The following is a 21,262-nucleotide window of genomic DNA, read 5'->3' on the forward strand; positions in this document are numbered from 1 at the left end:
TCCGGAGGCGGAGGCAGGAGAATGGCGTGAACTCGGGAGGCGGAGCTTGCAGTGAGCTGAGATCCGGCCACTCCACTCCAGCCCGGGCGACAGAGCAAGACAACGTCTCAAAAAAAAAAAAAGAAAAGGAAAGAAAGCCGGGTGTGATGCCTCATGCCTGTAACCTCAGCTATTCGGGAGGCTGAGGCGGCAGAACTGCTTGAGCCCAGGAGTTGAAAACCAGCCAGGAACCATAGCAAAACCCTGTGTCTACAAAAAAAAAAAAAAAAAAAGCCAGGTGTGGTGTGCATACCTGTAGCCCCAGCTACTCAGAAGGCTGGGGTGGGAGGATTGCTTGAGCCCAGCAGTTTGAGGCTTGAGGCTGCAGTGAGCTATGATCACACCACTGAACTCCAGCCTGGACAAGAGACTGAGACCCCATCTCTAAGAAATGAAAGTAGACCAGACGCAGTGGCTCATACCTGTAATCTCAGCACTTTGAGAGGCAGAGGCAGGTGGATCTCCTGAAGTCAGGAGTTCGAGACCAGCCTGGCCAACTCGGCGAAACCCCGTCTATACTAAAAAAAATACAAAAATTAGCCAGGCGTTGTGGCGCCTGCCTGTAATCCCAGCTACTTGGGAGGCTGAGGAAGGAGAATCGCTTGAACCGGGGAGGCAGAGGTTGCAGTAAGCTGCAATAGCACCACTGTACTCCAGCCTGGGCGACAGAACGAGACTCCATCTCAAAAAAAAAAAAAAAAAAAAGAAAGAAAAATTTTAAAATGTCCTGAGCAGCCTTGTTTGTAATAGTTCCAAGTCCCAATATCCATGTATCCCTTTGCTGTAGAACAGATAAATATTTTGTGGCATATCTATATAATGAAATACTCTGCAACAATGAAAGTCCACCAACAACAGCCACATGCCCAACAACAGGAATGAATCTCACCCACATAACATGGCACAGAAGGAGGCAGGAGCTAGCAACGTAAGTCCATACAGTTCATGCACAGTTCAAGTGGACAAAATTAAACTGTATATATTTTTTTCTTTTTTTTCTTTTTTTCTTTTTTTTTGAGACAGGATCTCACTCTGTTTCTCAGGCTGGAGTGCAGTGGCGCAATCTTGGCTCACCACAACCTCCACCTCCCGGGTTCAAGCCATTCTCCCACCTCAGCCTCCCAAGTAGCTGGGATTACAGGCATGCATCACCATCCCCGGCTAATTTTGTATTTTTCATAGAGACGGGGTTTCAGCAATTTTCCCAGGCTGGTCTCGAACTCCTGACCTCAGGTGATCCACCCGCCTTAGCCTCCCAAAGTGCTGGGATTACAGGCGTGAGCCACCACGCCCCACCTTAAATTATATTTTTTGAGGATGATACTTGAATACTTTAAAAAGTCAAGGACCTCGAAAACACAATGCTCAGTAAAAGAAACCAAACACAAAAGGTCAAGTATTGCATAATTCCATTTGTATGAAATGTCCAGAGCAGGCAAATCCATAGAGACAGAAAGTAAGATTAGTGGTTGCTAGGGTCTGGTGAGAGAGAGTAGGGAGTGACTGCTAATGGGGCCAGGGCCTCTTTTGGGGGTGATGAAAATGTTTTGGAACTTGATAGAGGTGATAGTTGCAGAATATCATGCATGTACCTAAACGCACTGAATTGCGCAATTCAAAGTGTGAATTTTATGCTATGTGAATTTTACCTCAATTTTTTTTTAAGGTAAGAAAATGATTATTACAAAATTCAGGATGGTAGTTATATCACAGTGTCTCTGGAAACTTCCAGGGTATCCACATGTCCCTTTTTATTTTATTTTTTATTTTATTTGAGATAGGGTCTTGCTCTGTTGCCCAGGCTGGAGTGCAGTGGCAGGATCGCGGCTCTCTGCTGTCTCAAATTCCTGGGCTCAAGCTGTCCTCCCTTCTCAGCCTCCTAAGTAACTGGGACTACAGGCACGTGCCACCATGTTTGACTAATTTTTTTTTTTTTTTTTGTAAAGTCAGGATTTCTCTGTTACCCAGGCTGGTCTTGAACTTCTGGGCTCAAGTGATCTGCCCACCTCAGCCTCCCAAAGTTCTGGAATTACAAGCATAAGCCACTGCCCCTAGCCTTCTCCTAACTGTTGACATAGGTAGTGGTTGCATGAACATTCACTTTGTAATTATGTGTTTCAGGGATTCTCAGGCCTGTGTGTGCTCTCAATAAATAAAAAAGAGACCGGGTGTCGTGGCTCACGCCTATAATCCCGGCACTTTGGGAGGCCGAGGCAGGAGGATCACGAAGTCAGGAGTTCAAGACTAGCCTAGCCAACATAGTGAAACCCCGTCTCTACTAAAAATACAAAAAATTAGCTGGGCGTGGTGACGGGTGCCTGTAATCCCAGCTGCTCGGGAGGCTAAGGCAGGAGAATCTCTTGAACCTGGGAGGCGGAGGTTGCCATAAGCCGAGATCACGCCACTGCACTCCAGCCTGGGTGACAAGAGCAAGACTCCATCTCTAAATACATACATACATACATACATACATACATACATACATACATACAGAAAAGTAAATAAGAGGCCAGGTGCAGTGGCTCAATGCTTTGGAAAGTAGAGGCCAACACTTGAAGAGACCAAAGCAGGAGAATGGCTTCAGCCCGGAAGTTTGAGATCAGCCTGAGCAATACTAGCAAGACACCATCTCTATAAAAATGCTTTAAAATTAGCCAGGTGTGGTGGTGCACACCTGTAATCCCAGCTACTCAAGAGGCTGAGGTGGGAGGATCACATGAGCCCAGGAGGACAGTGCTGCAGTGAGCTATGATTGCGCCACTGCACTCCAGCCTGGGTGACACAGTGAGACCTGGTCTCTATAGATAAATGAATGGATGAATGAGGCGGTCAAGGATCCTCACCCGGCTTCCATTTGGAGGGAGGAGTTTGGTTGGGTTCTTACAAGGTTGGTGCCTAGGAAATGCTTGCCAGTTCTGGAGCCCAGACACTGTCCCTGGACATGAGACCAGGTCCTCTGCCTTAGGTTATCATTGGGAGCATCTTCGAGGTTATCTGGGCTGTCATAAAACCTGGCACATCCTTTGGAATCAGCGTGTTACGAGCCCTCAGGTTATTGCGTATTTTCAAAGTCACAAAGTAAGTCTTTGGGGTTCCTGGACATTTGTACAACGGGTGGGGATGGGGGACATGGTGGGGCCGCCTCCAGAAAGTTGGGAAAGTGAGCCTCGTGCTTCGAGGGCTAACTCCGGGGCCCTGCCTCCCCCGCCTGGCCTGAGTCCTCGCCCGGCCTCTGTCGGCAGGTACTGGGCATCTCTCAGAAACCTGGTCGTCTCCCTCCTCAACTCCATGAAGTCCATCATCAGCCTGTTGTTTCTCCTTTTCCTATTCATTGTCGTCTTCGCCCTTTTGGGAATGCAACTCTTCGGCGGCCAGTAAGTCCTTCACAGGAATTCCAACCCCTGGTTCCCTGGGGTCAGGCTCAGGGCATCCAGAGGCCCACATTCCCCTCCACCATGCAGGCTGCCTTCCTTGTAGCCCAGACACCTATTGCGGTCACCCAGATGAGCAGGGCCCTGGGTACCACTCAGGGTTTCCTGGGGACAGAGATGATGGAGGCATTCGTTTCCTTGGAGATGAGATACTGAGCCACGCCCTCAGAGCACCTGGGGTGGGGCCAACGTGAAATGTCCGTGTCCTCCCTGCAGGTTTAATTTCGATGAAGGGACTCCTCCTACCAACTTCGATACTTTTCCAGCAGCAATAATGACGGTGTTTCAGGTACGGCCTCCACCTGGCCCCATGGGCCAACGCCTCTCAGTGTCACAGGTGAAAGTGCCTACTCCATATCCAAGGGGCTTCCCTGAACTCCTCCTTCTCTACCTTGCCTTTTCATACCACTTTAACGTACAGATTTTATGGTTATCATTATTCAAATATGGTGAGGCCAACAGATCAGAAGATGAATGTCACTGGAAAGAGTTCGTGGCTGGGCATGGTGGCTCACACCTATAATCCCAGCACTTTGGCCAGGTGTGGTGGCTCACACCTGTAATCCCAACACTTTGGGAAGCCCATGTAGGCAGATCACTTGAGATCAGGAATTCGAGACCAGCCTGGCCAACATGGTGAAACCCCATCTCTACTAAAAATACAAAAATTAGCCAGGCGTGGTGTCACATGCCTGTAATCCCAGCTACTTGGGAGGCTGAGGCAGGAGAATTGCTTGAACCTGGGAGACGGAGGTTGCAGTGAACCAAGATCGTGCCATTGCACTTCAGCCTGGGCCACAGAGTGAGACTCCATCTTTAAAAATAAATAGATATATAAATAAATAAATAAATACACTTTGGGAGGTCAAGGTGGGAGGGCTACTTGAGGCCAGGAGTTTGAGACCAGTCTAGGCAACATAGTGAGACTCCATCTCTACAAAAAAAATAATAATAATTAGCTGGGCATGGTGATGCATACTCCCTAGCTACTGGGGCAGCTAAAGTGGAAGGATCGCTTGAGCCCAGGAGGTTGAGGCTGCAGTGAGCTACAATCATACTACTGTACTCCAGCCTGGGCAAGAGAGCAAAGCCCTATCTCAAAAACAAAAAGAAAGTTTGCTATACTCGCAGATCCTCAAAGAAGGAACACACCATGCAGGACCAAGCAGGGAAGCAACAGGGTCAAGCAGGAAGAGAAGGAAAATCTGGGCAAGAGCCTTGACTGTGGTTTCCATGGGAAGGAATGGGTGAGGCAGAGTAAACAGCTCGAGAATGGCTAGTTTGGTTCATTTCAGTGGGCCCTGGGGCAGAGGAAATGTTCCTACTTGTCTAGGACCTGACCTTGGGGTGTTAGGGCAGGTGGATAGTGTTGGGAAGGTAAAGGAAGTGGTTGGGATATGGGCTGGTTAGGATATTGTTTGGTTTGCATTTGAAAAGCCTGCTCAGGGCTAAATTGTTTACTACCGCCAGGGACTGGCTAGTGCTGGACAGGGCAGTCCCTCCAGAGTCAGCAAGACCCCAGATGCATCAGAATAAAGAAAATAAAATGCATGGCCAGGCCAGTGAGGTGATTCATGCCTGTAGTCTCAGCACTTTGGAAGACCAAGGCGGGAGGATTGCTTGAGCCCAGGAGTTTGAGGCTGCAGTGAGCTCCAGCCTGGGCCACAGAGCAAGACCCTGTCTCTTCACAAAAAAAAGGCAGAGAAACAAAAAAAAAAAAAAAAAATGGCTAATACACCCACCAAATCTGAAGATACCTTGGTCTCATATTCCAGGGTGATCAACTCAAAGCAACTTCTGCGCCCATGTGGGCACATTCCCTGAGGCTTGGAACTGGCCCAGCCAGGACCTTCAGAGCATCTCTGGTGGATTCTTTCTCTTTGGGGGACTGAGGGTGTATAGAAAATGTGACTTCACTCTCTCCTTCTCCTGGGGAGGTAGCTTCTAAATGAGACCCCTAGACAGGGAGTTGAAGAGGAAATCTTCCATGAAGGGAAGTTCTGAGCCCCCACATAAGCAATTTTTTTTTTTTTTTTTTGAGATGGAGTCTCTCTCTGTTGCCAAGGCTGGAGTGCAGTGGCGTGATCTCAGCTCACCAAAACCTCTGCCTCCTGGATTCAAGCCATTCTCCTGCCTCAGCCTCCCCAGCAGCTGGGTCTACAGGTGTGCACCACCATGCCTGGCTAATTTTTGTATTTTTAATAGAGACAGGGTTTAACTATGTTGGCCAGGCTGGTCTCAAACTCCTGATCTCGTGATCTGCCTGCCTTGGCCTCCCAAAGTGCTGGAATTATAGGCATGAGCCACCGCACCCGGCCCATAAGCAATTATTAATAGCACTGATTACTAGTCATGTATCTTTAGCTCAGAGGTTCTCACCCAAGGGCACGTCTGTCCTGCAAGGACATGTAGCAATGTCTGCAAGCATTGTTGGTTGTCATAGCTAGGGAGGGGGTGCTACAGGCATCTGGTGGGTGGAGACTAGGAATGCTACTCAACATCCTACAATGCACAGGACAGCCCCAAATAGAATAATCTGGCCCCAAATATCAGCAGCGCTGAGGCTTAGAAACCCTCTTTTAGCAGATTAATGTTTTGGGAGTTCTTTAACTATTACTTTATCCTCATGGAAATACGGATAGAAGGAAGGAAGTTGGATTTTTTTTAAAGGAGCATGTAGGTGCTGTTTGAATATCCCCTTGGTTCTTTCAATATGCATCAGCAAAACTTCTATCTGTCAACACCTAGTCCTTTACCTTAGTCTTTCTCTGGTCCCCTGCTCTGCCCCCAAGGAACTGCAGTCCAGTAGTACTGTGAATTTTTTGCACCACACCCTAAAAGGAGCAGCGTTGGTGGATAAATACCCCAGCTCCCTCACCCTCAGGCGGGATGACCTCCAGAGCTCCCTAGCAAGACCGAGCCCTGGTTACCTACAGTGGAAACTCGCTTGATAACCTATTGTTTATATTCCACCCTTTCTTCCCTTTCTCACTTCTCCTCTCCCCTACTGGTGGTTCCTGAGATCACCTCCCAGATAAACCACTTACACCTGAACCCTTGTTCCAGGGTCTGCCTCAGGCAGGGGGACCCCAAACATGTCCTTGTGCTACGTTTGTGCTATCCACATAGTAGTTTATTTAATCATCACCATGACTACATGAGGAACACAGGTAAATATTAAAATCCTGTCTTAGTCTGCTCAGGCTGCCATAACAAAATACCACAGACTGGGTGGCTTATACAGGAAACATTTATTCTCTCACAGTTCTAGAGGCCGGGAAGTCCAAGATCGAAGTGTTAGCAGGGTTAGTTCCTGGTGGGGTCTATCTTCCTAGCTTGCAGATAGCCACCTTCTTGCTGTGTCCTCATATGTCAGAGAGAGAGTGAGTTCTGGTGTTTCTTCCTGTTCTTTTTTTTCTTTTCTTTTTTTGAGACAAAAATCTCAAAAAAAAAATTTTTTTTTTAGGCAAATCACATTTTTTTTTTGTCGCCCAGGCTGAAGTGCAGTGGCGCAATCGTAGCTCACAGCAGCCTCAAACTCCTAGGTTCAAATGATCCTCCCACTTCAACCCGTTGAGTAGCTGGGACTACAGATGTGCACCAGCTATTTATTATTATTATTATTATTATTATTTGTAAAGAAGGGGTCTTGCTATATTGCCCAGGCTAATCTTGAACTCCTGGGCTCAAGTGATCCTCCCACCTCGGCCTCCCGAAGTACTGGGATTGCAGGCATGCGTCATGGCATGCGGTCTCTTCCTGTTCTTATAAGGGCACTAATACCATCATGAAGTCCCCCATGACCTCGTCTAACCCTAGTTACCTCTTAAAGGCCCCATCTCCGAATACCATCCCATTATAGGTTAGGGCTTCAACACATAAATTTGGAAGGGAACACAATTTAGTCCATAGCAAATCCCCTTAATCACATCAGGTAAGACAGAGTGACAGGAGGGTTTGTGACTCCTCCAGGGTTCCATTTTCCTAGAAGCCAGGCTAAGAGCCACTCAATGCAGGAACAGCCCTTTCTACTCTCAAAGAAAGAGAAAAGCCAAGGAGAAGCCAACACAGAGTCTAGTTCCGCAAACCAGGCAGGATTGTTAAAGACCTCCTGGGCTTGGGGGTGGAGTGGGTGGATGCCGGCTCCACAACCGCGTCTCCAAGGGGCCCGTGGCTGAGAGGGGATTGGCTGTGTATTTCTTCCTCCCCTTTCAGATCCTGACGGGCGAAGACTGGAACGAGGTCATGTACGACGGGATCAAGTCTCAGGGGGGCGTGCAGGGCGGCATGGTGTTCTCCATCTATTTCATTGTACTGACACTCTTTGGGAACTGTATCCTTCATGGAGGGAGAGATGGGGACAGGCCTGGACCTCTGGCAGAGGAGAGGTGGCAGGGGCTCAAGGGCGGGTACGGAGAGACCCAGATACCCAGGGCCCAAGTGGTGTCCCACCAATGGTTGCTTTTCCTGACTCAGACATTTGCAGACACCCTCCTGAATGTGTTCTTGGCCATCGCTGTGGACAATCTGGCCAACGCCCAGGAGCTCACCAAGGTGGAGGCGGTGGGAGAATGTTTCTCTGGCAAAGTTACCACCTACCCATGGCAGATCAGGACGGGAGTAGGGGTGGGGGCTCAGGAACGGGGTCACAACTTTTGCCGGGGATGCACTGTGCAAAGAGAAGGCGCCTCTCCCCCCACTCCCAGAAACAGACTGTCCCTCCTCAAGCAAATTGTATAGCCAAGAGGGTGGGTAGGGGGAAGGCAGTGAGGTCGCTGCAGGAAACAGATGGCAAACTCAACCAAAAGGCCGTTTACAGGGAGTAAGCAGGGTTTCCAAGGAATGATGTCGCCCCCAGCTAGTGGATGGGAGAGGGAGTGCTGTTATGGGGACCCAATAAGAGTTGGGGCCAAGGAAAAAGGGCTGCCACCAGCCCTGGGACCTTAGAGGACCCAGAACCATGGCAAGGCACAGATGGAATGGCCAATAAATGTCCCCACCTTCTCTCTTCCTCTGGCTTCCCGCTGGAGCCTCCCCTTAGCCAAACCTAGCATGTTAAGAGCTAGCCTCGGTCCAGCCTAAGCCCCTCCCCAAGGACCCTATTAAGTTAAGATTACATGTAACAGATACAGGGTCTTCCTCTCAGCCCCGAGGTCGCCCTCAGCATTGCAGTCCCACCTCCAGTGCCTCGAGGTGTTCAGGACATGTTTGTGAAATTGAACCAAACTAAGCAGACGGTTGCCAACGCTCCATCTGCCGGCCCTGGCAGGAGGGAGAGAGAGTTTCCCGGCCCCAGCTCCCACTGGAGGGCAGCGGAAGTCTCTGCCATCCCAAGCACACGGCCACGAGCCTGGCCACTGTGGAGCCGGCTGGCATGGCTGAGCCGAGGGCTGATCCAGCCATGAGCTCATCCAAGTTCCAAGAGTCCATCCTCAGGGGCTGGTGCAGGAGGGTAGGAGACGGGGAGGGAGAAAGGCCAGCTCGTTTATCTCCTGGGAGGTGTGGACATTCTTCTCCAGACCCACATTCTTTCTTTCATTGATCCTACAAGCGTTTCTTGGTCATTTAATATGTATTTTTAATCCTATTCAATCATCATGGAAATCTTAGGAAGCAAGCTCTCTGAGCCCCATTTTATAGATTTCGTCATTCAGTAAGCACTTAATGAGCACCTACTGTGTGACCAAGACCCTAGTCTAGGACTTAGGGATTAAGTAGTGAACCAAAAAAGGCAAAAATCTCTGTCTTCATGGAGCAGGGATTCAAGAGGGGAGACACACAAGAAACAAGATAAATTTGTAAACATATGTAGCTTGTCAGTTGGTGATAAATGCGACAGAGAAAAACTCAGTAGGGAAAGTCGGGGAGAGTTGGAATTTTAGATGAGATATGTGTCGCACAGAGAGGTTGAGAGACTTGCCCAAGGCCACACAGCAGTAAGTTGTGGAGCTGGGATTTGAACCCAGGCTGTCTGGGTCTGCAGCTTGTGCTCTTAACTGCTGTGTACCAGTTGCTTGAATTTGAGCATGTTTCCTGCTCACTTGGGAACCTGTGGGACATGCAGATTCCAGAGTCCAGCCCTGGTTCTATAGATTCTTTGGGGGAGCCTGGGGATCTGCATTTTAGGTGTTTCTGAGGCAGATGGTCCAGAGACCTGGCTCTGAAAAATGCTGGGAATGGTGCCAGGAGGGGTGGGGGTGGCCCTGTGAGAGCAGGGTGGCCAGCCAGATCCCATCTCCATGTTGTCTCTGACAGTGTCCTGATCTGACCATTTCCAAGGTGGTAAGGTTGCTCCCCGTTCTAGTAATTCGGAGCACAGGGGGAGAGCTGTCCTGCAATGCCATGACTTTTCTTATGGGTGGGTTCATTTCTGGCCATTTCTTTCTCGTTGCTTTTTCTTTGCTTTTTCTTTGTTGGCTTTTCTGTTTTACGAATGAGGCCCTGCATGAAGGCTGAAGAAGGATTTAAAGTCCAAAAACGTCTTTTTCTGTATGTATTTTTAAAACATCTTCCCCCATTCTCCTCCTCTCTGAACCTAACCACCAGTGAGCAGCCGCACCCTGGGCAGTTGGCTGTAGCCCAAGTGCCCTGCTCTCCTCTCCCCACCGCCTTCCTGTCGTGGGGGCTGGGAATATAAATTCCTCTCCTGATTCTCTTTCTGGGGGCTGTTGACAGTGCATGGCATGGGCCATCGGATGCCAGGCTCTTCTGTGTGTGAGGCTAGTTGGTGTTTTTTGAACATTGGTTCAGAGAGTTCACATGGCTCAGAAAGCCTAGTGAGAGGAAAATCTTTGTGTTGCTTTCCAGCTCATTAAGACAGGATGCAGGGGCCAGGCACAGTGGCTCATGCCTGTAATCCCAGCACTTTGGGAGGCTGAAGCGGGAGGATCATTTGAGGCTAGAAGTTCAAGACCAGCCTGGGCAACATAGCGAGACCCTGTCTCTACCAAAAAAAAAAAAAAAATTAAATGTATCTGGGCATAGTAGCATGCACCTGTAGTCCCAGTTGCTTGGGAGGCTAAGGTGGGAGGATTGCTTGAGTCCAGGAGTTCAAGGCTACAGTGAGCTATGATTGTGCCATTGCACTCCAGGATGGGCAACCAAGGGAAACTCTGTCTCTGAAAACAAGCAAAAGAAAAAAGAAAAAAAAAAAAACAAAAAACCAGACTGCAGGAAAGTCTTCATTGTAGGAAGAGAAGGGACATTTTTATTTTTTGTCATCTGGCTGTGTGTTAAGATAGGCTTCATAATGAGTTAGATGTCAAGCTTATACACAGAGGGGATAGCAGTACACTTAACCAATAGCAGGTACCCATTCCGATTGGGGAGCCTTGGTTCCGATTGGTCGATACTCAAGCCAAACCTATTTTTAAATATTTCAAATGTTGCCCCTGGTCAGCAACAGGGTCAGAAGTGAGTCCCCAAGGCCTAGTTCCTGTTTTGTGAACAAAGATTCCATGTGCCTTTTAGGACGAGCAAGAGGAAGAAGAAGCAGCCAACCAGAAACTTGCCCTACAGAAAGCCAAGGAGGTGGCAGAAGTGAGTCCTCTGTCCGCGGCCAACATGTCCATAGCTGTGTAAGTGCCCCTAATCCCTGGGATGCTACCCCGGCTCCTCAACCTCCACGCTATCCCAGGCATAGATTTGGGAAGCATTAGGGGTGGTCCTTGACTGAATTGAGCTTTAGGAAGAGACACTTCTTGTCCTTCCACCCACTTTTACTCAATAAATATTTAGTTAGCAGCTATTATGTACCCAGCACTGTTCTAACTTCTGGGTATACAGCATTAACAAGGAGAAAAAAAATCCCACCTGAGTGTAGCCATTCTAGCAAGGGAAGGAGTCAATAAACTAGATAAATAAGTAAATTATATATTGTGTTAGACGGTGATGGAACTACAGAGAAAGTAGGGGAGGAAAATAGAAAATGCTGGAAGTGGCCGGGGGCGGTGGCTCAAGCCTGTAATCCTAGCACTTTGGGAGGCCGAGACGGGCGGATCACGAGGTCAAGAGATCGAGACCATCCTGGCTAACACGGTGAAACCCCGTCTCTACTAAAAAAATACAAAAAACTAGCCAGGCGAGGTGGCAGGTGCCTGTAGTCCCAGCTACTCGGGAGGCTGAGGCAGGAGAATGGCGTAAACCCAGGAGGCGGAGCTTGCAGTGAGCTGAGATCTGGCCACTGCGCTCCAGCCTTGGCAACAGAGCGAGACTCCGTCTCAAAAAAAAAAAAAAAAAGAAAATGATGGAAGTGAAGACAGTTGTGATTTTAAACAAAGTTGTCAGGGAAGGCATCACCTAGAATAGGGGTCACCAGTCCCTGGGCTGTGGACTGGTACCAGTCCGAGACCTATTAGGAATGGGGCCGCACAGCAGGAGGTGAACAGTGGGCAAGCAAGCATTACCGCCTGAGCTCCACCTGCTGTCAGATCAGTAGGCGGCATTAGATTCTCATAGGAACACAAACACTGTTGAGAACTGTGCATCTGAGGGATCTAGGTTTTAAGATCTAAGAATCTAATGCCTGAGGATCTCAGGTGAAACAGTTTCATCCCAAAACCACCCCCCACACCTGGGTCTGTGGAAAAACTGTCTTCCACAAAACTGGCCCCCGGTGCCAAAAAGGTTGGGGACTATTCACCTAGAAGGTTACATGGCCTGAAGGAGGTGAACACAGAGGAGCCATTGGGGGGCCTGGGGAAGAGTATCCCAGGCAGAGGGAACAGCATGGGCAACGGCCCTGAGTCAGGAACATGCCTGATGTGAAGGAGGCCTGTGTGACTGGAATCGAATAGTAAGTGTGAGGAGGTGAGGGCAAGGAGGTGACAGGCAGATTACACAGGGCCTTCTGGGTCAGGGGGAGGACTTGGGCTTTTGCTCCTAGTCAGGTGGGAGCCATGGAGGGTTCTTGAGCAGAGGAGTCTGGGCCCTGATTCAGATGCTCACAGGCTCCTTCTAGCATCCAGTGGGGAGTAGAGGGTGGAGAGCAGGAGTAGGAGGCTGAGATGTGGGTTGGTTAGCCTGGGCCATCCGTCCAAGCTACAGCGCCTACCAATGCTCTAAGTCCTGTGATCACCCCACTGCAGGAAAGAGCAACAGAAGAATCAAAAGCCAGCCAAGTCCGTGTGGGAGCAGCGGACCAGTGAGATGCGAAAGCAGAACTTGCTGGCCAGCCGGGAGGCCCTGTACAACGAAATGGACCCGGACGAGCGCTGGAAGGCTGCCTACACCCGGCACCTGCGGCCTGACATGAAGACGCACTTGGATCGGCCGCTGGTGGTGGACCCGCAGGAGAACCGCAACAACAACACCAACAAGAGCCGGGCGGCTGAGCCCACCGTGGACCAGCGCCTCGGCCAGCAGCGCGCTGAGGACTTCCTCAGGAAACAGGCCCGCTACCACGATCGGGCCCGGGACCCTAGCGGCTCGGCGGGCCTGGACGCACGGAGGCCCTGGGCGGGCAGCCAGGAGGCCGAGTTGAGCCGGGAGGGACCCTACGGCCGCGAGTCGGACCACCACGCCCGGGAGGGCAGCCTGGAGCAGCCCGGGTTCTGGGAGGGCGAGGTCGAGCGAGGCAAGGCCGGGGACCCCCACCGGAGGCACGTGCACCGGCAGGGGGGCAGCAGGGAGAGCCGCAGCGGGTCCCCGCGCACGGGCGCGGACGGGGAGCCCCGGCGGCATCGCACGCACCGCAGGCCCGGGGAGGAGGGCCCGGAGGACAAGGCGGAGCGGAGGGCGCGGCACCGCGAGGGCAGCCGGCCGGCCCGGAGCGGCGAGGGCGAGGGCGAGGGCCCCGACGGCGGCGAGCGCAGGAGGCGGCACCGGCACGGCGCTCTGGCCACGTACGAGGGGGACGCGCGGAGGGAGGACAAGGAGAGGAGGCATCGGAGGAGGAAGTAAGTGGAGGCGACCTGGAATCCGGAGAATGACAGTAACAATGACAACAGCCAAAGTAGCACGTGCTGTGTATTTTTTTTATAAAAGTATATTGTAAAATGCTGTATTTGGCCAGGTGCAGTGGCTCAGGCCTGTAATCCCAGCACTTTGGGAGGCTGAGGCGGGTGGATCACTTGAGGTCAGGAGTTCAAGACCCGCCTGGCCAAGATGGTGAAACCCCATCTCTACTAAAAATACAAAAATTAGCCGGGCATGGTGGTGGACGCCTGTAGTCCCAGCTACTCGGGAGGCTGAGGCAGGAGAATTGCTTGAATCCGGGGGGGCAGAGGTTGCAATGAGCCGAGATCACACCACTGCACTCCAGCCTGGGAGATAAGAGTGAGACTCCGTCTCAAAAAAAAAAAAAAAAAAATGCTATATTTGGCCAGGTGCAGTGGCTCACACCTGTAATCCCAGCACTTTGAGAGGCTGAGGCTGGCAGATCCCTTGAGCACTTGAGGTCAGGAGTTGGAGAACAGGCTGGCCAACATGGTGAAACCCCGTCTCTACTAAAAATACAAAAATCGGTGGTGCCCGCCTGTATTCCCACTACTCGTAGAAGGCTGAGGCGGGAGAATTGCTTGAACCTGGGAGATGGAGGTTGCAGTGAGCTGAGATCGTGTCATCACATTCTAGCCTGGGCAACAGAGCAAAACCCTGTCTAAAAAAAAAAAAAAATGCTGTAGTTTTTTGTTTTTTTGACACAAGGTCTCACCTTGTTGCCCAGACTGGAGTGCAGTGACACAGTCATAGCTCACTGCAGCCTCTACCTCCCAGGCTCAAGCAATTCTCCTGCCTCAGCCTCACAAGTAGCGAGAACCACAGGAATGTGCCACCATGCCTGGCTAATTTTTGTAGAGACAGAGTTTCACTGTGTTTCCCAGGCTGGTCTCAAACTCCTGAACTCAAGCATTCTGCCTGCCTTAGCCTCCTTAAAGTGCTGGGACTACAGGTTTGAGCCACCACACCCAGCCTAATTTTTTTACCTTTAGTAGAAACGAGATCCGGCTATGTTGCCCAGGCTGGTCTCCAACTCCTGGCCTCAAGCAATCCTCCCACCTCAGTCTCCCAAAGTGTTCGGATTAGAGGCTTCACAGATGGGGAAACAGAGATTGAGTGAGCTCCTCAAGGTCATGCATCTAACCAGTGTCCTTGAACCCAGGCTATCTGGCACCAGAGGCCTTAAACATTGCAGGGAAACTATTAAGAGAAGCCCCACTGTCGTCCAGAATGATATAGTCTTCCATGTCCTTGCTGTGTGACTTTTGGAAAGTGACTTCATATCTCTGGGCCTCACATAATGGAAATAGTGGGATCTAATTGGGTCATTGCCAGGATTGAATGAAGTAATGTATGCAAAGGGCCTGGAAGAACAGTTGACACATAATAAGTGCTCAGTAAATTTAGACCATTTTTTGCCATTTTCAGCCAACTGTCTTTACCTAATGTTATTCTTCAGAAGTTTGAAAAGCCACTCTGTTGAGAGGTCAAGGCAGGAGGATCACTTGATACCAGGAGTTGGAGACCAGTCTGGGCAATAGAGGCAGACCCCATGTCTGTAAAATATAAAAAATTAAACAGATGTGGTGGCATGCACCTGTAGTCCCAGCTACTTGGGAAGCTGAGGCAGGAGGGTCACTGGACCCAGGATTTCTGGGCTGTGATGAGTTACGATCGCACCACTGCAGTCCAGCCTGGGCGACAGAGCAAGGCCTTGTCTCAAAAAAAACTAAAAAAGAAAGAAAAAGAAAAGTCACTCTGGGCCCTAAGAATTAAAGGGGGAGCAGAGTTTCAAAGTTTTGGATGCAGCAGGATGTGGTGGCTCACGCCTGTAGTCCCAGCACTTTGGGAGGCCAAGGTGGGAGGATCTGCTTGAGCCCAGGAGTTCAAGACCAGCCTGCACAACATAATGAGACCTCATCTTTTAAAAATAAATAAAGGCCGGGCGCGGTGGCTCAAGCCTGTAATCCCAGCACTTTGGGAGGCCAAGACGGGCGGATCACGAGGTCAGGAGATCAAGACCATCCTGGCTAACACGGTGAAACCCCGTCTCTACTAAAAATATAAAAAACTAGCCGGGCGAGGTGGCGGGCGCCTGTAGTCCCAGCTACTCTGGAGGCTGAGGCAGGAGAATGGTGTAAACCCAGGAGGCGGAGCTTGCAGTGAGCTGAGATCCGGCCACTGCACTCCAGCCTGGGAGACAGAGCCAGACTCCGTCTCAAAAAAAATAAATAAATAAATAAAAATGAGCCAGGCACAGTGGCTCACACCTGTAATCCCAGCACTTTGGGAGGCCAAGGCGGGCAGATCACAAGGTCAGGAGATCGAGACCATCCTGGCTAACACAGTGAAACCCCGTCTCTATAAAAATACAAAAAATTAGCCAGGCGTGGTGGCGGGCACCTGTAATCCCAGCTACTCGGGAGGCTGAGGCAGGAGAATGGTGTGAACCTGGGCGGCGGAGCTTGCAGTGAGCCACTGCACTGCAGCCTGGGCAGCAGAGCCAGACTCTGTCTCAATAAATAAATAAATAAATAAATAACGTTAGAAAGCTTTTGAGGCATCTTCCAGGCCAGCACCATATCCATTCAGAACCAGCATCCTCTTTTTCATAACAATATTTTGTAATACTTTCTAGAAGATGCTATAGTGATTCTGCATATAGGGACTCAACAACTTACCCATTAAAATAGACAGTGTAGACATTTAGTCTACACTGTCTACACTACGTAATTGTCCTATTACAAATAACCTGCTCTTAGTCCTCTTTTATATTACCATCAGGGCATAATATCGATTTTTTTAATGATGGGTTTAAGTGATCTTGTTGGATGACATATGAACTAGGCCAACACTTCACAAAATCTAATGTGTATGTGAATCCCCAGGGATCTTGTTAAAACACCAATTGTAATTCTGTAGGGCTGAGGACTCAGTGGAGCCTGAGATTCTGCATTTGTAACGAGCTCCCAGGTGAGGCTGATACTACTGGTCCAGGGACTGCATTTTGAGTAATGAGACTCTGGAGGACATAGTGAAGTAATTTTGATATGTACACCCACACACAAAATCACCATGAAGTGACAGGCACAAATGATCACTGACTCTGGGTTGTGTGGACAATTCAAACCACATGAGGGGAGTTGCCAACAGTGTCAAGATGTTCCACAATGGGCCGGGCGCGGTGGCTCACACCTGTAATCCCAGCACTTTGGGAGGCCGAGGCGGGTGGATCACAGGGTCGGAAGATCGAGACCATCCTGGCTAACACAGTGAAACCCCGTCTCTACTAAAAATACAAAAAAATTAGCCGGGTGTGGTCGCAGGTGCCTGTAGTCCCAGCTGCTGGGGAGGCTGAGGCAGGAGAATGGCGTAAACCCGGGAGGCGCAGCTTGCAGTGAGCCGAGATTGCGCCAGTGCACTCCAGCCTGGGCGATCAAGACTCTGTCTCTAAATAAATAAACAGAAAAAGAAAGAAGCCCAAACAAACTAAAAGCACAGGTAATTACAAGCAAGATTTTTCAACTCTTTGAGGGACATTAGAAAGTCACGAAGGGGAAAAGATAAGCCTTTCCCGTATGGGACTGTCCTGTACATGGTAGGGTATTTAGTATGACTGCCTACCATTCTCTAAGTGCCTATGGTGCCCCTCAATCATTATGTTATTGGGTTTCCACATAGTTCTATAACACCTTCCTGAATGCCGTTGTTCTAGGTCATTCTTTCACTTCAGTCTTCTCCTATGGGTTTATGCATTCAGTCAGTTAGTATTTACTAAGTGCCTATTATATTCTAAGCTCTTGCTGTGAGTTCAGTCATGTAACTACAGGTGAAGTGGTCTGAGGCATTCTGAGAAATACGACCAAGAAACTGCTCCCAGGGTCTCAGCAGGTTTTCAGAGGAGCAATCCGAGAAGGGAGTAGAGTGTTTCAGTCTAACAACAGCATGTGCAGAGGCTCTGGGGTGGACCAGAAGGAAGCCAGTTTGCAGGACACGAATAGTGACAAGAAAGTGACGGACAAAGAAATTGAAGGTGCATTGATGAGACTCTGAGGCCTTCAGTCACTCAGGGGAATGAGAGGTCAAAAAGGGAGTTTAGGTGGAATAAAGTGTTTACCACAGCAGTCTATATATAGTAAACGAAGAGCCCGGTACAGGCCAGTGTGATGGTTCGTGCCTGTAATCCCAGCACTTTGGGAGGCCGAAGCAGGTGGATCACCTGAGGTCAGGGGTTCAGGACGAGCCTGGCCAACGTGGCGAAACCCTGCCTCTACTAAAAACACAAAAAATTAGCCAGGCGTGGTGGTGGACTCCTGTAATCCCAGCTACTCGGGAGGCTAAGGCACAAGAATCGTCCCAGGAGGTGGAGGTTATAGTAAGCTGAGATCACACCACTGCACTCCAGCCTGGGCAACAGTACAAGACTCTGTCTCAAAAAAAAAAAAGCCAGGTACAGTGGTGTGCACCTGTAATCCCAGCTACTCAGGAGGCTAAAGCAAAGGATTGCTTGAGCCCAGGAGTTCGAGACCAACCTGGGCATTTAGAGAATGGGAGGCTGGTATATTAAATACCCTACCATGTACAGGACAATCTCATATGGAAACGAATTATCCTTTCCTCTTCATGACTTTCTAATGCTCCTCACACAAGTGAAAAATCTTGCTTGTAATTATTTGTGCCTTTAGTTTGTTGGTTTATTTAGGGGGTTTTTTTGTTGTTGTTGTTTTTTGTGAGTCAGGGTCTTGCTCTGTTGCCCAAAATAAAACTTCATGAAGATTCATGCACTTTAAGAGGAAAAAAAAAAAATCCAAGATCAGGTTGGATTGCAGTGGCATTGCTCATTTTAGAGATGAGCAAGACCTCATTTCTGAAAAAAAAAGACCACTGATTATTAATTACTCTTACTATTGTTACTAATATTACTATTATTATCAGCCTTATTAACAGATCCAGTATTTTTTTTTTTTTTTTTTTTTGAGTCGGAGTCTCGCTCTGTCGCCCAGGCTGGAGTGCTGTGGCCGGATCTCGGCTCACTGCAAGCTCCGCCTCCCGGGTTCACGCCATTCTCCTGCCTCAGCCTCCCGAGCAGCTGGGACTACAGGCGCCCACCACCTCGCCCGGCTAGTTTTTTGTATTTTTTAGTAGAGACGGGGTTTCACCGTGTTAGCCAGGATGGTCTCGATCTCCTGACCTCGTGATCCACCCGACTCGGCCTCCCAAAGTGCTGGGATTACAGGCTTGAGCCACCGCGCCCGGCCCAGATCCAGTATTATTGAAGGAGGCAGAGTGACAGGGACAGAATGTCTCTCCCTAACGATATGCCAGGAAGAGTTTTTGAAAAACAATAGTAGGGCCGGGCACGGTGGCTCACGCCTGTAATCCCAGCACTTTGGGAGGCCGAGACAGGCGGATCACGAGGTCAGGAGATCGAGACCATCCTGGCTAACATGGTGAGACCCTGTCTCTACTAAAAATACAAAAAATTAGCCAGGTGTGCTGGCGGGCGCCTGTAGTCCCAGCTATATGGGAGGCTGAGGCAGGAGAATGGCGTGAACCCAGGAGGCGGAGCTTGCAGTGAGCCGAGATCGCGCTACTGCACTCCAGCCTGGGTGACAAAGCGAGACTCCGTCTCAAAAAAAAGAAAGACGACAGTAAACATTGGAAATTACAAAAGCAACAAAGCCTAGTTGTGAAAGGCAAGGACTTTGGGGCAGGCAGTCACATTCCTGCCCTATCACTTCCAGGCTGTGTGACTTTCAGAATTTCACTCCTCCTCTCTGGGCCTCCATTTCCTCATCTATAAAATGGGGATAAGAATAGTAGCTACCTCCTATTCTGGGTACAAGATTTAACTGAGTTACTACATGTAAAATGCTTTGAGTAGGTCCTGGCTTATAACAAGAGCTCAATAAATGTTAGCAATTGTTTTGTAGAATTTTGGGGTCTCACTACGTTGCCCTGGCTGGTGTCAAACTCCTGGCCTCAAGAAATTCTCCCACTTTGGCCTCCAAAAGTGCTGGATTTACAGGCATGAGATACTGTGCCTGACCACGTTAGCTATTATTAATATGAATATTATTAAGTACTCAGTGAATGCTATTTTTAACAGTAGTAGTAAGCACTCAATAAGTGTCAGCTAATACTGTTATTAATACTCTCATCAATAAACATAAAAAAAAATAAGGACCCAGCTTGCCCAAATCCCACAGATGGTTCCTGCTCCTTCTCTTCTTCAGAGGAAGAAAATATCTCCCCACTTTCACCCCCAGAGCCTCAGCTAGCCAGACCCCCATTCTGAACCAGGAGAGCACTGCTAACTCCATTATGAATAGACACGTCAAACAACCTGGCCGGGAGAGGCATTATTCATTTGGCTGATAAAGAGGTTCTAAGGCTCTTTGGAAATAAAACTTCGTGAAGATTCATGCACTTTAAGAGGAAAAAAAAAAAATCCAAGATCAGTCATTCATCTGCTTTAAAAAAAAGTGGCAAAGATAAAACCTTCTTTGAGAATATAAAATAATAAAAAGACATTTTAGTTCTCTGTTGTGGCAAAGCCGGTGGCCTTCCGAGGTCTGCCTTGTGTATGTTTCCTCTTCTTCAGCCATTCCTTGAGGCTTTTTGCAAACGTACCCTGTGCTTTTCATTCTTCAGCATATTGATAATCTTTTTTTTTTTTTTTTTGAGATAGAGTCTCGCTCTGTCACCCAGGCTGGAGTGCAGTGGCGCGATCTCTGCTCACTGCAAGTTCTGCCTCCCAGGTTCACTCCATTCTCCTGCCTCAGCCTCCCGAGTAGCTGGGACTACAGGCACCCGCCACCACGCCCAGCAAATTTTCTTTTTTTTTTTTTTTGAATTTTTTTTAGTAGAGACTGGGTTTCACTGTGTTAGCCAGGATGGTCTCCATCTCCTGACCTCGTGATCCACCCGCTTCTGTCTCCCAAAGTGCTGGGATTACAGGCGTGAGCCACCGTGCCTGGCTGCATATTGATAAATTTTTTTTTTTTTTTTTTGAGATACAGTCTTGCTTTGTCACCCAAGTCCCAGAGTACAGTGGTGCAATCATGGCTCACTGCAGCCTCGACTTCCTGGACTCAGGTGATTCTCCCACCTCAGCCTCCCGAGTAGTTGGGAACTACAGGCATGCACGACCATGCCTGGCTAATCTTTTGTATTTTTTGTAGACACAGGGTTTTGCCATGTTGCCAAGGCTGGTCTCCAACTCCTGGGTTCAAGCGATCCTTCCACCTCAGCCTCCCAAAGTGCTGGGATTATAGGAGTGAGCTACTTTGCCAGGCCGATCATATTTTTTTTCCTTTTTATTCACTTTGTCTTCTCCTCATTCCTACCTTCATCTGTCTTTCAGTGGCCCACTCCAGTGAAAAGTGGACTGACGCACATTCTATTTCATATAATTCAATGGCTGCTGGCCGCAGATCCTCCATACCAGGTGGCCGAGCCCGGTGGCCCTGCAGGGTGAACAAAATGAGGGTGGAACTTTCCCAGACTCTCAGTAAAAATCTGTGGAGGACAGAGCATCTGCCTCTCCCTTGAAGCCAGGCAGTGCCTCCTCCCAGGCCTGTCTGGGTGCAAAGGGAACTTTTGCCAAGACCTGCTCCACTCTAGAATTCTTATCTCTACTGTTCGCATCCTATTCCACCTGCATCTGTCACCATGACAACCCACTCCCCAAAAGGAACAGGAAGAGAGATGCTGGACTTTTGACCTCCACAGTTTATCCTGCATGGGGGCAGGGGGTGGTTAATTCTTTTTTTTTTTTTTTTTTTTTTTTTTTTTTTTTTTTTTTTGAGACGGAGTCTTGCTCTTTCGCCCGGGCTGGAGTGCAGTGGCCGGAT

General features: G+C 49.2%; 1 protein-coding gene across 16 annotated transcripts in view; it reads left to right on the forward strand.

Moving 5' to 3' along the window:
• Window positions 1-21,262, forward strand: part of CACNA1A (calcium voltage-gated channel subunit alpha1 A) — a 314,547-nt gene that overhangs the window by 198,443 nt on the left and 94,842 nt on the right. For all 16 annotated transcript variants that reach the window (XM_033198104.1, XM_033198101.1, XM_033198102.1 and 13 more), the window contains 7 exons: window positions 3,005-3,117; window positions 3,282-3,413; window positions 3,687-3,759; window positions 7,686-7,803; window positions 7,957-8,024; window positions 10,941-11,047; window positions 12,557-13,366. In XM_033198104.1, the coding sequence (XP_033053995.1) occupies window positions 3,005-3,117; window positions 3,282-3,413; window positions 3,687-3,759; window positions 7,686-7,803; window positions 7,957-8,024; window positions 10,941-11,047; window positions 12,557-13,366 (1,421 nt within the window). The remainder of the gene's footprint in view (window positions 1-3,004; window positions 3,118-3,281; window positions 3,414-3,686; window positions 3,760-7,685; window positions 7,804-7,956; window positions 8,025-10,940; window positions 11,048-12,556; window positions 13,367-21,262) is intronic.

This window comes from Trachypithecus francoisi, unplaced genomic scaffold (assembly GCF_009764315.1).
Source record: "Trachypithecus francoisi isolate TF-2019V2 unplaced genomic scaffold, Tfra_2.0 Lachesis_group5, whole genome shotgun sequence".
NCBI lineage: Eukaryota > Metazoa > Chordata > Mammalia > Primates > Cercopithecidae > Trachypithecus > Trachypithecus francoisi.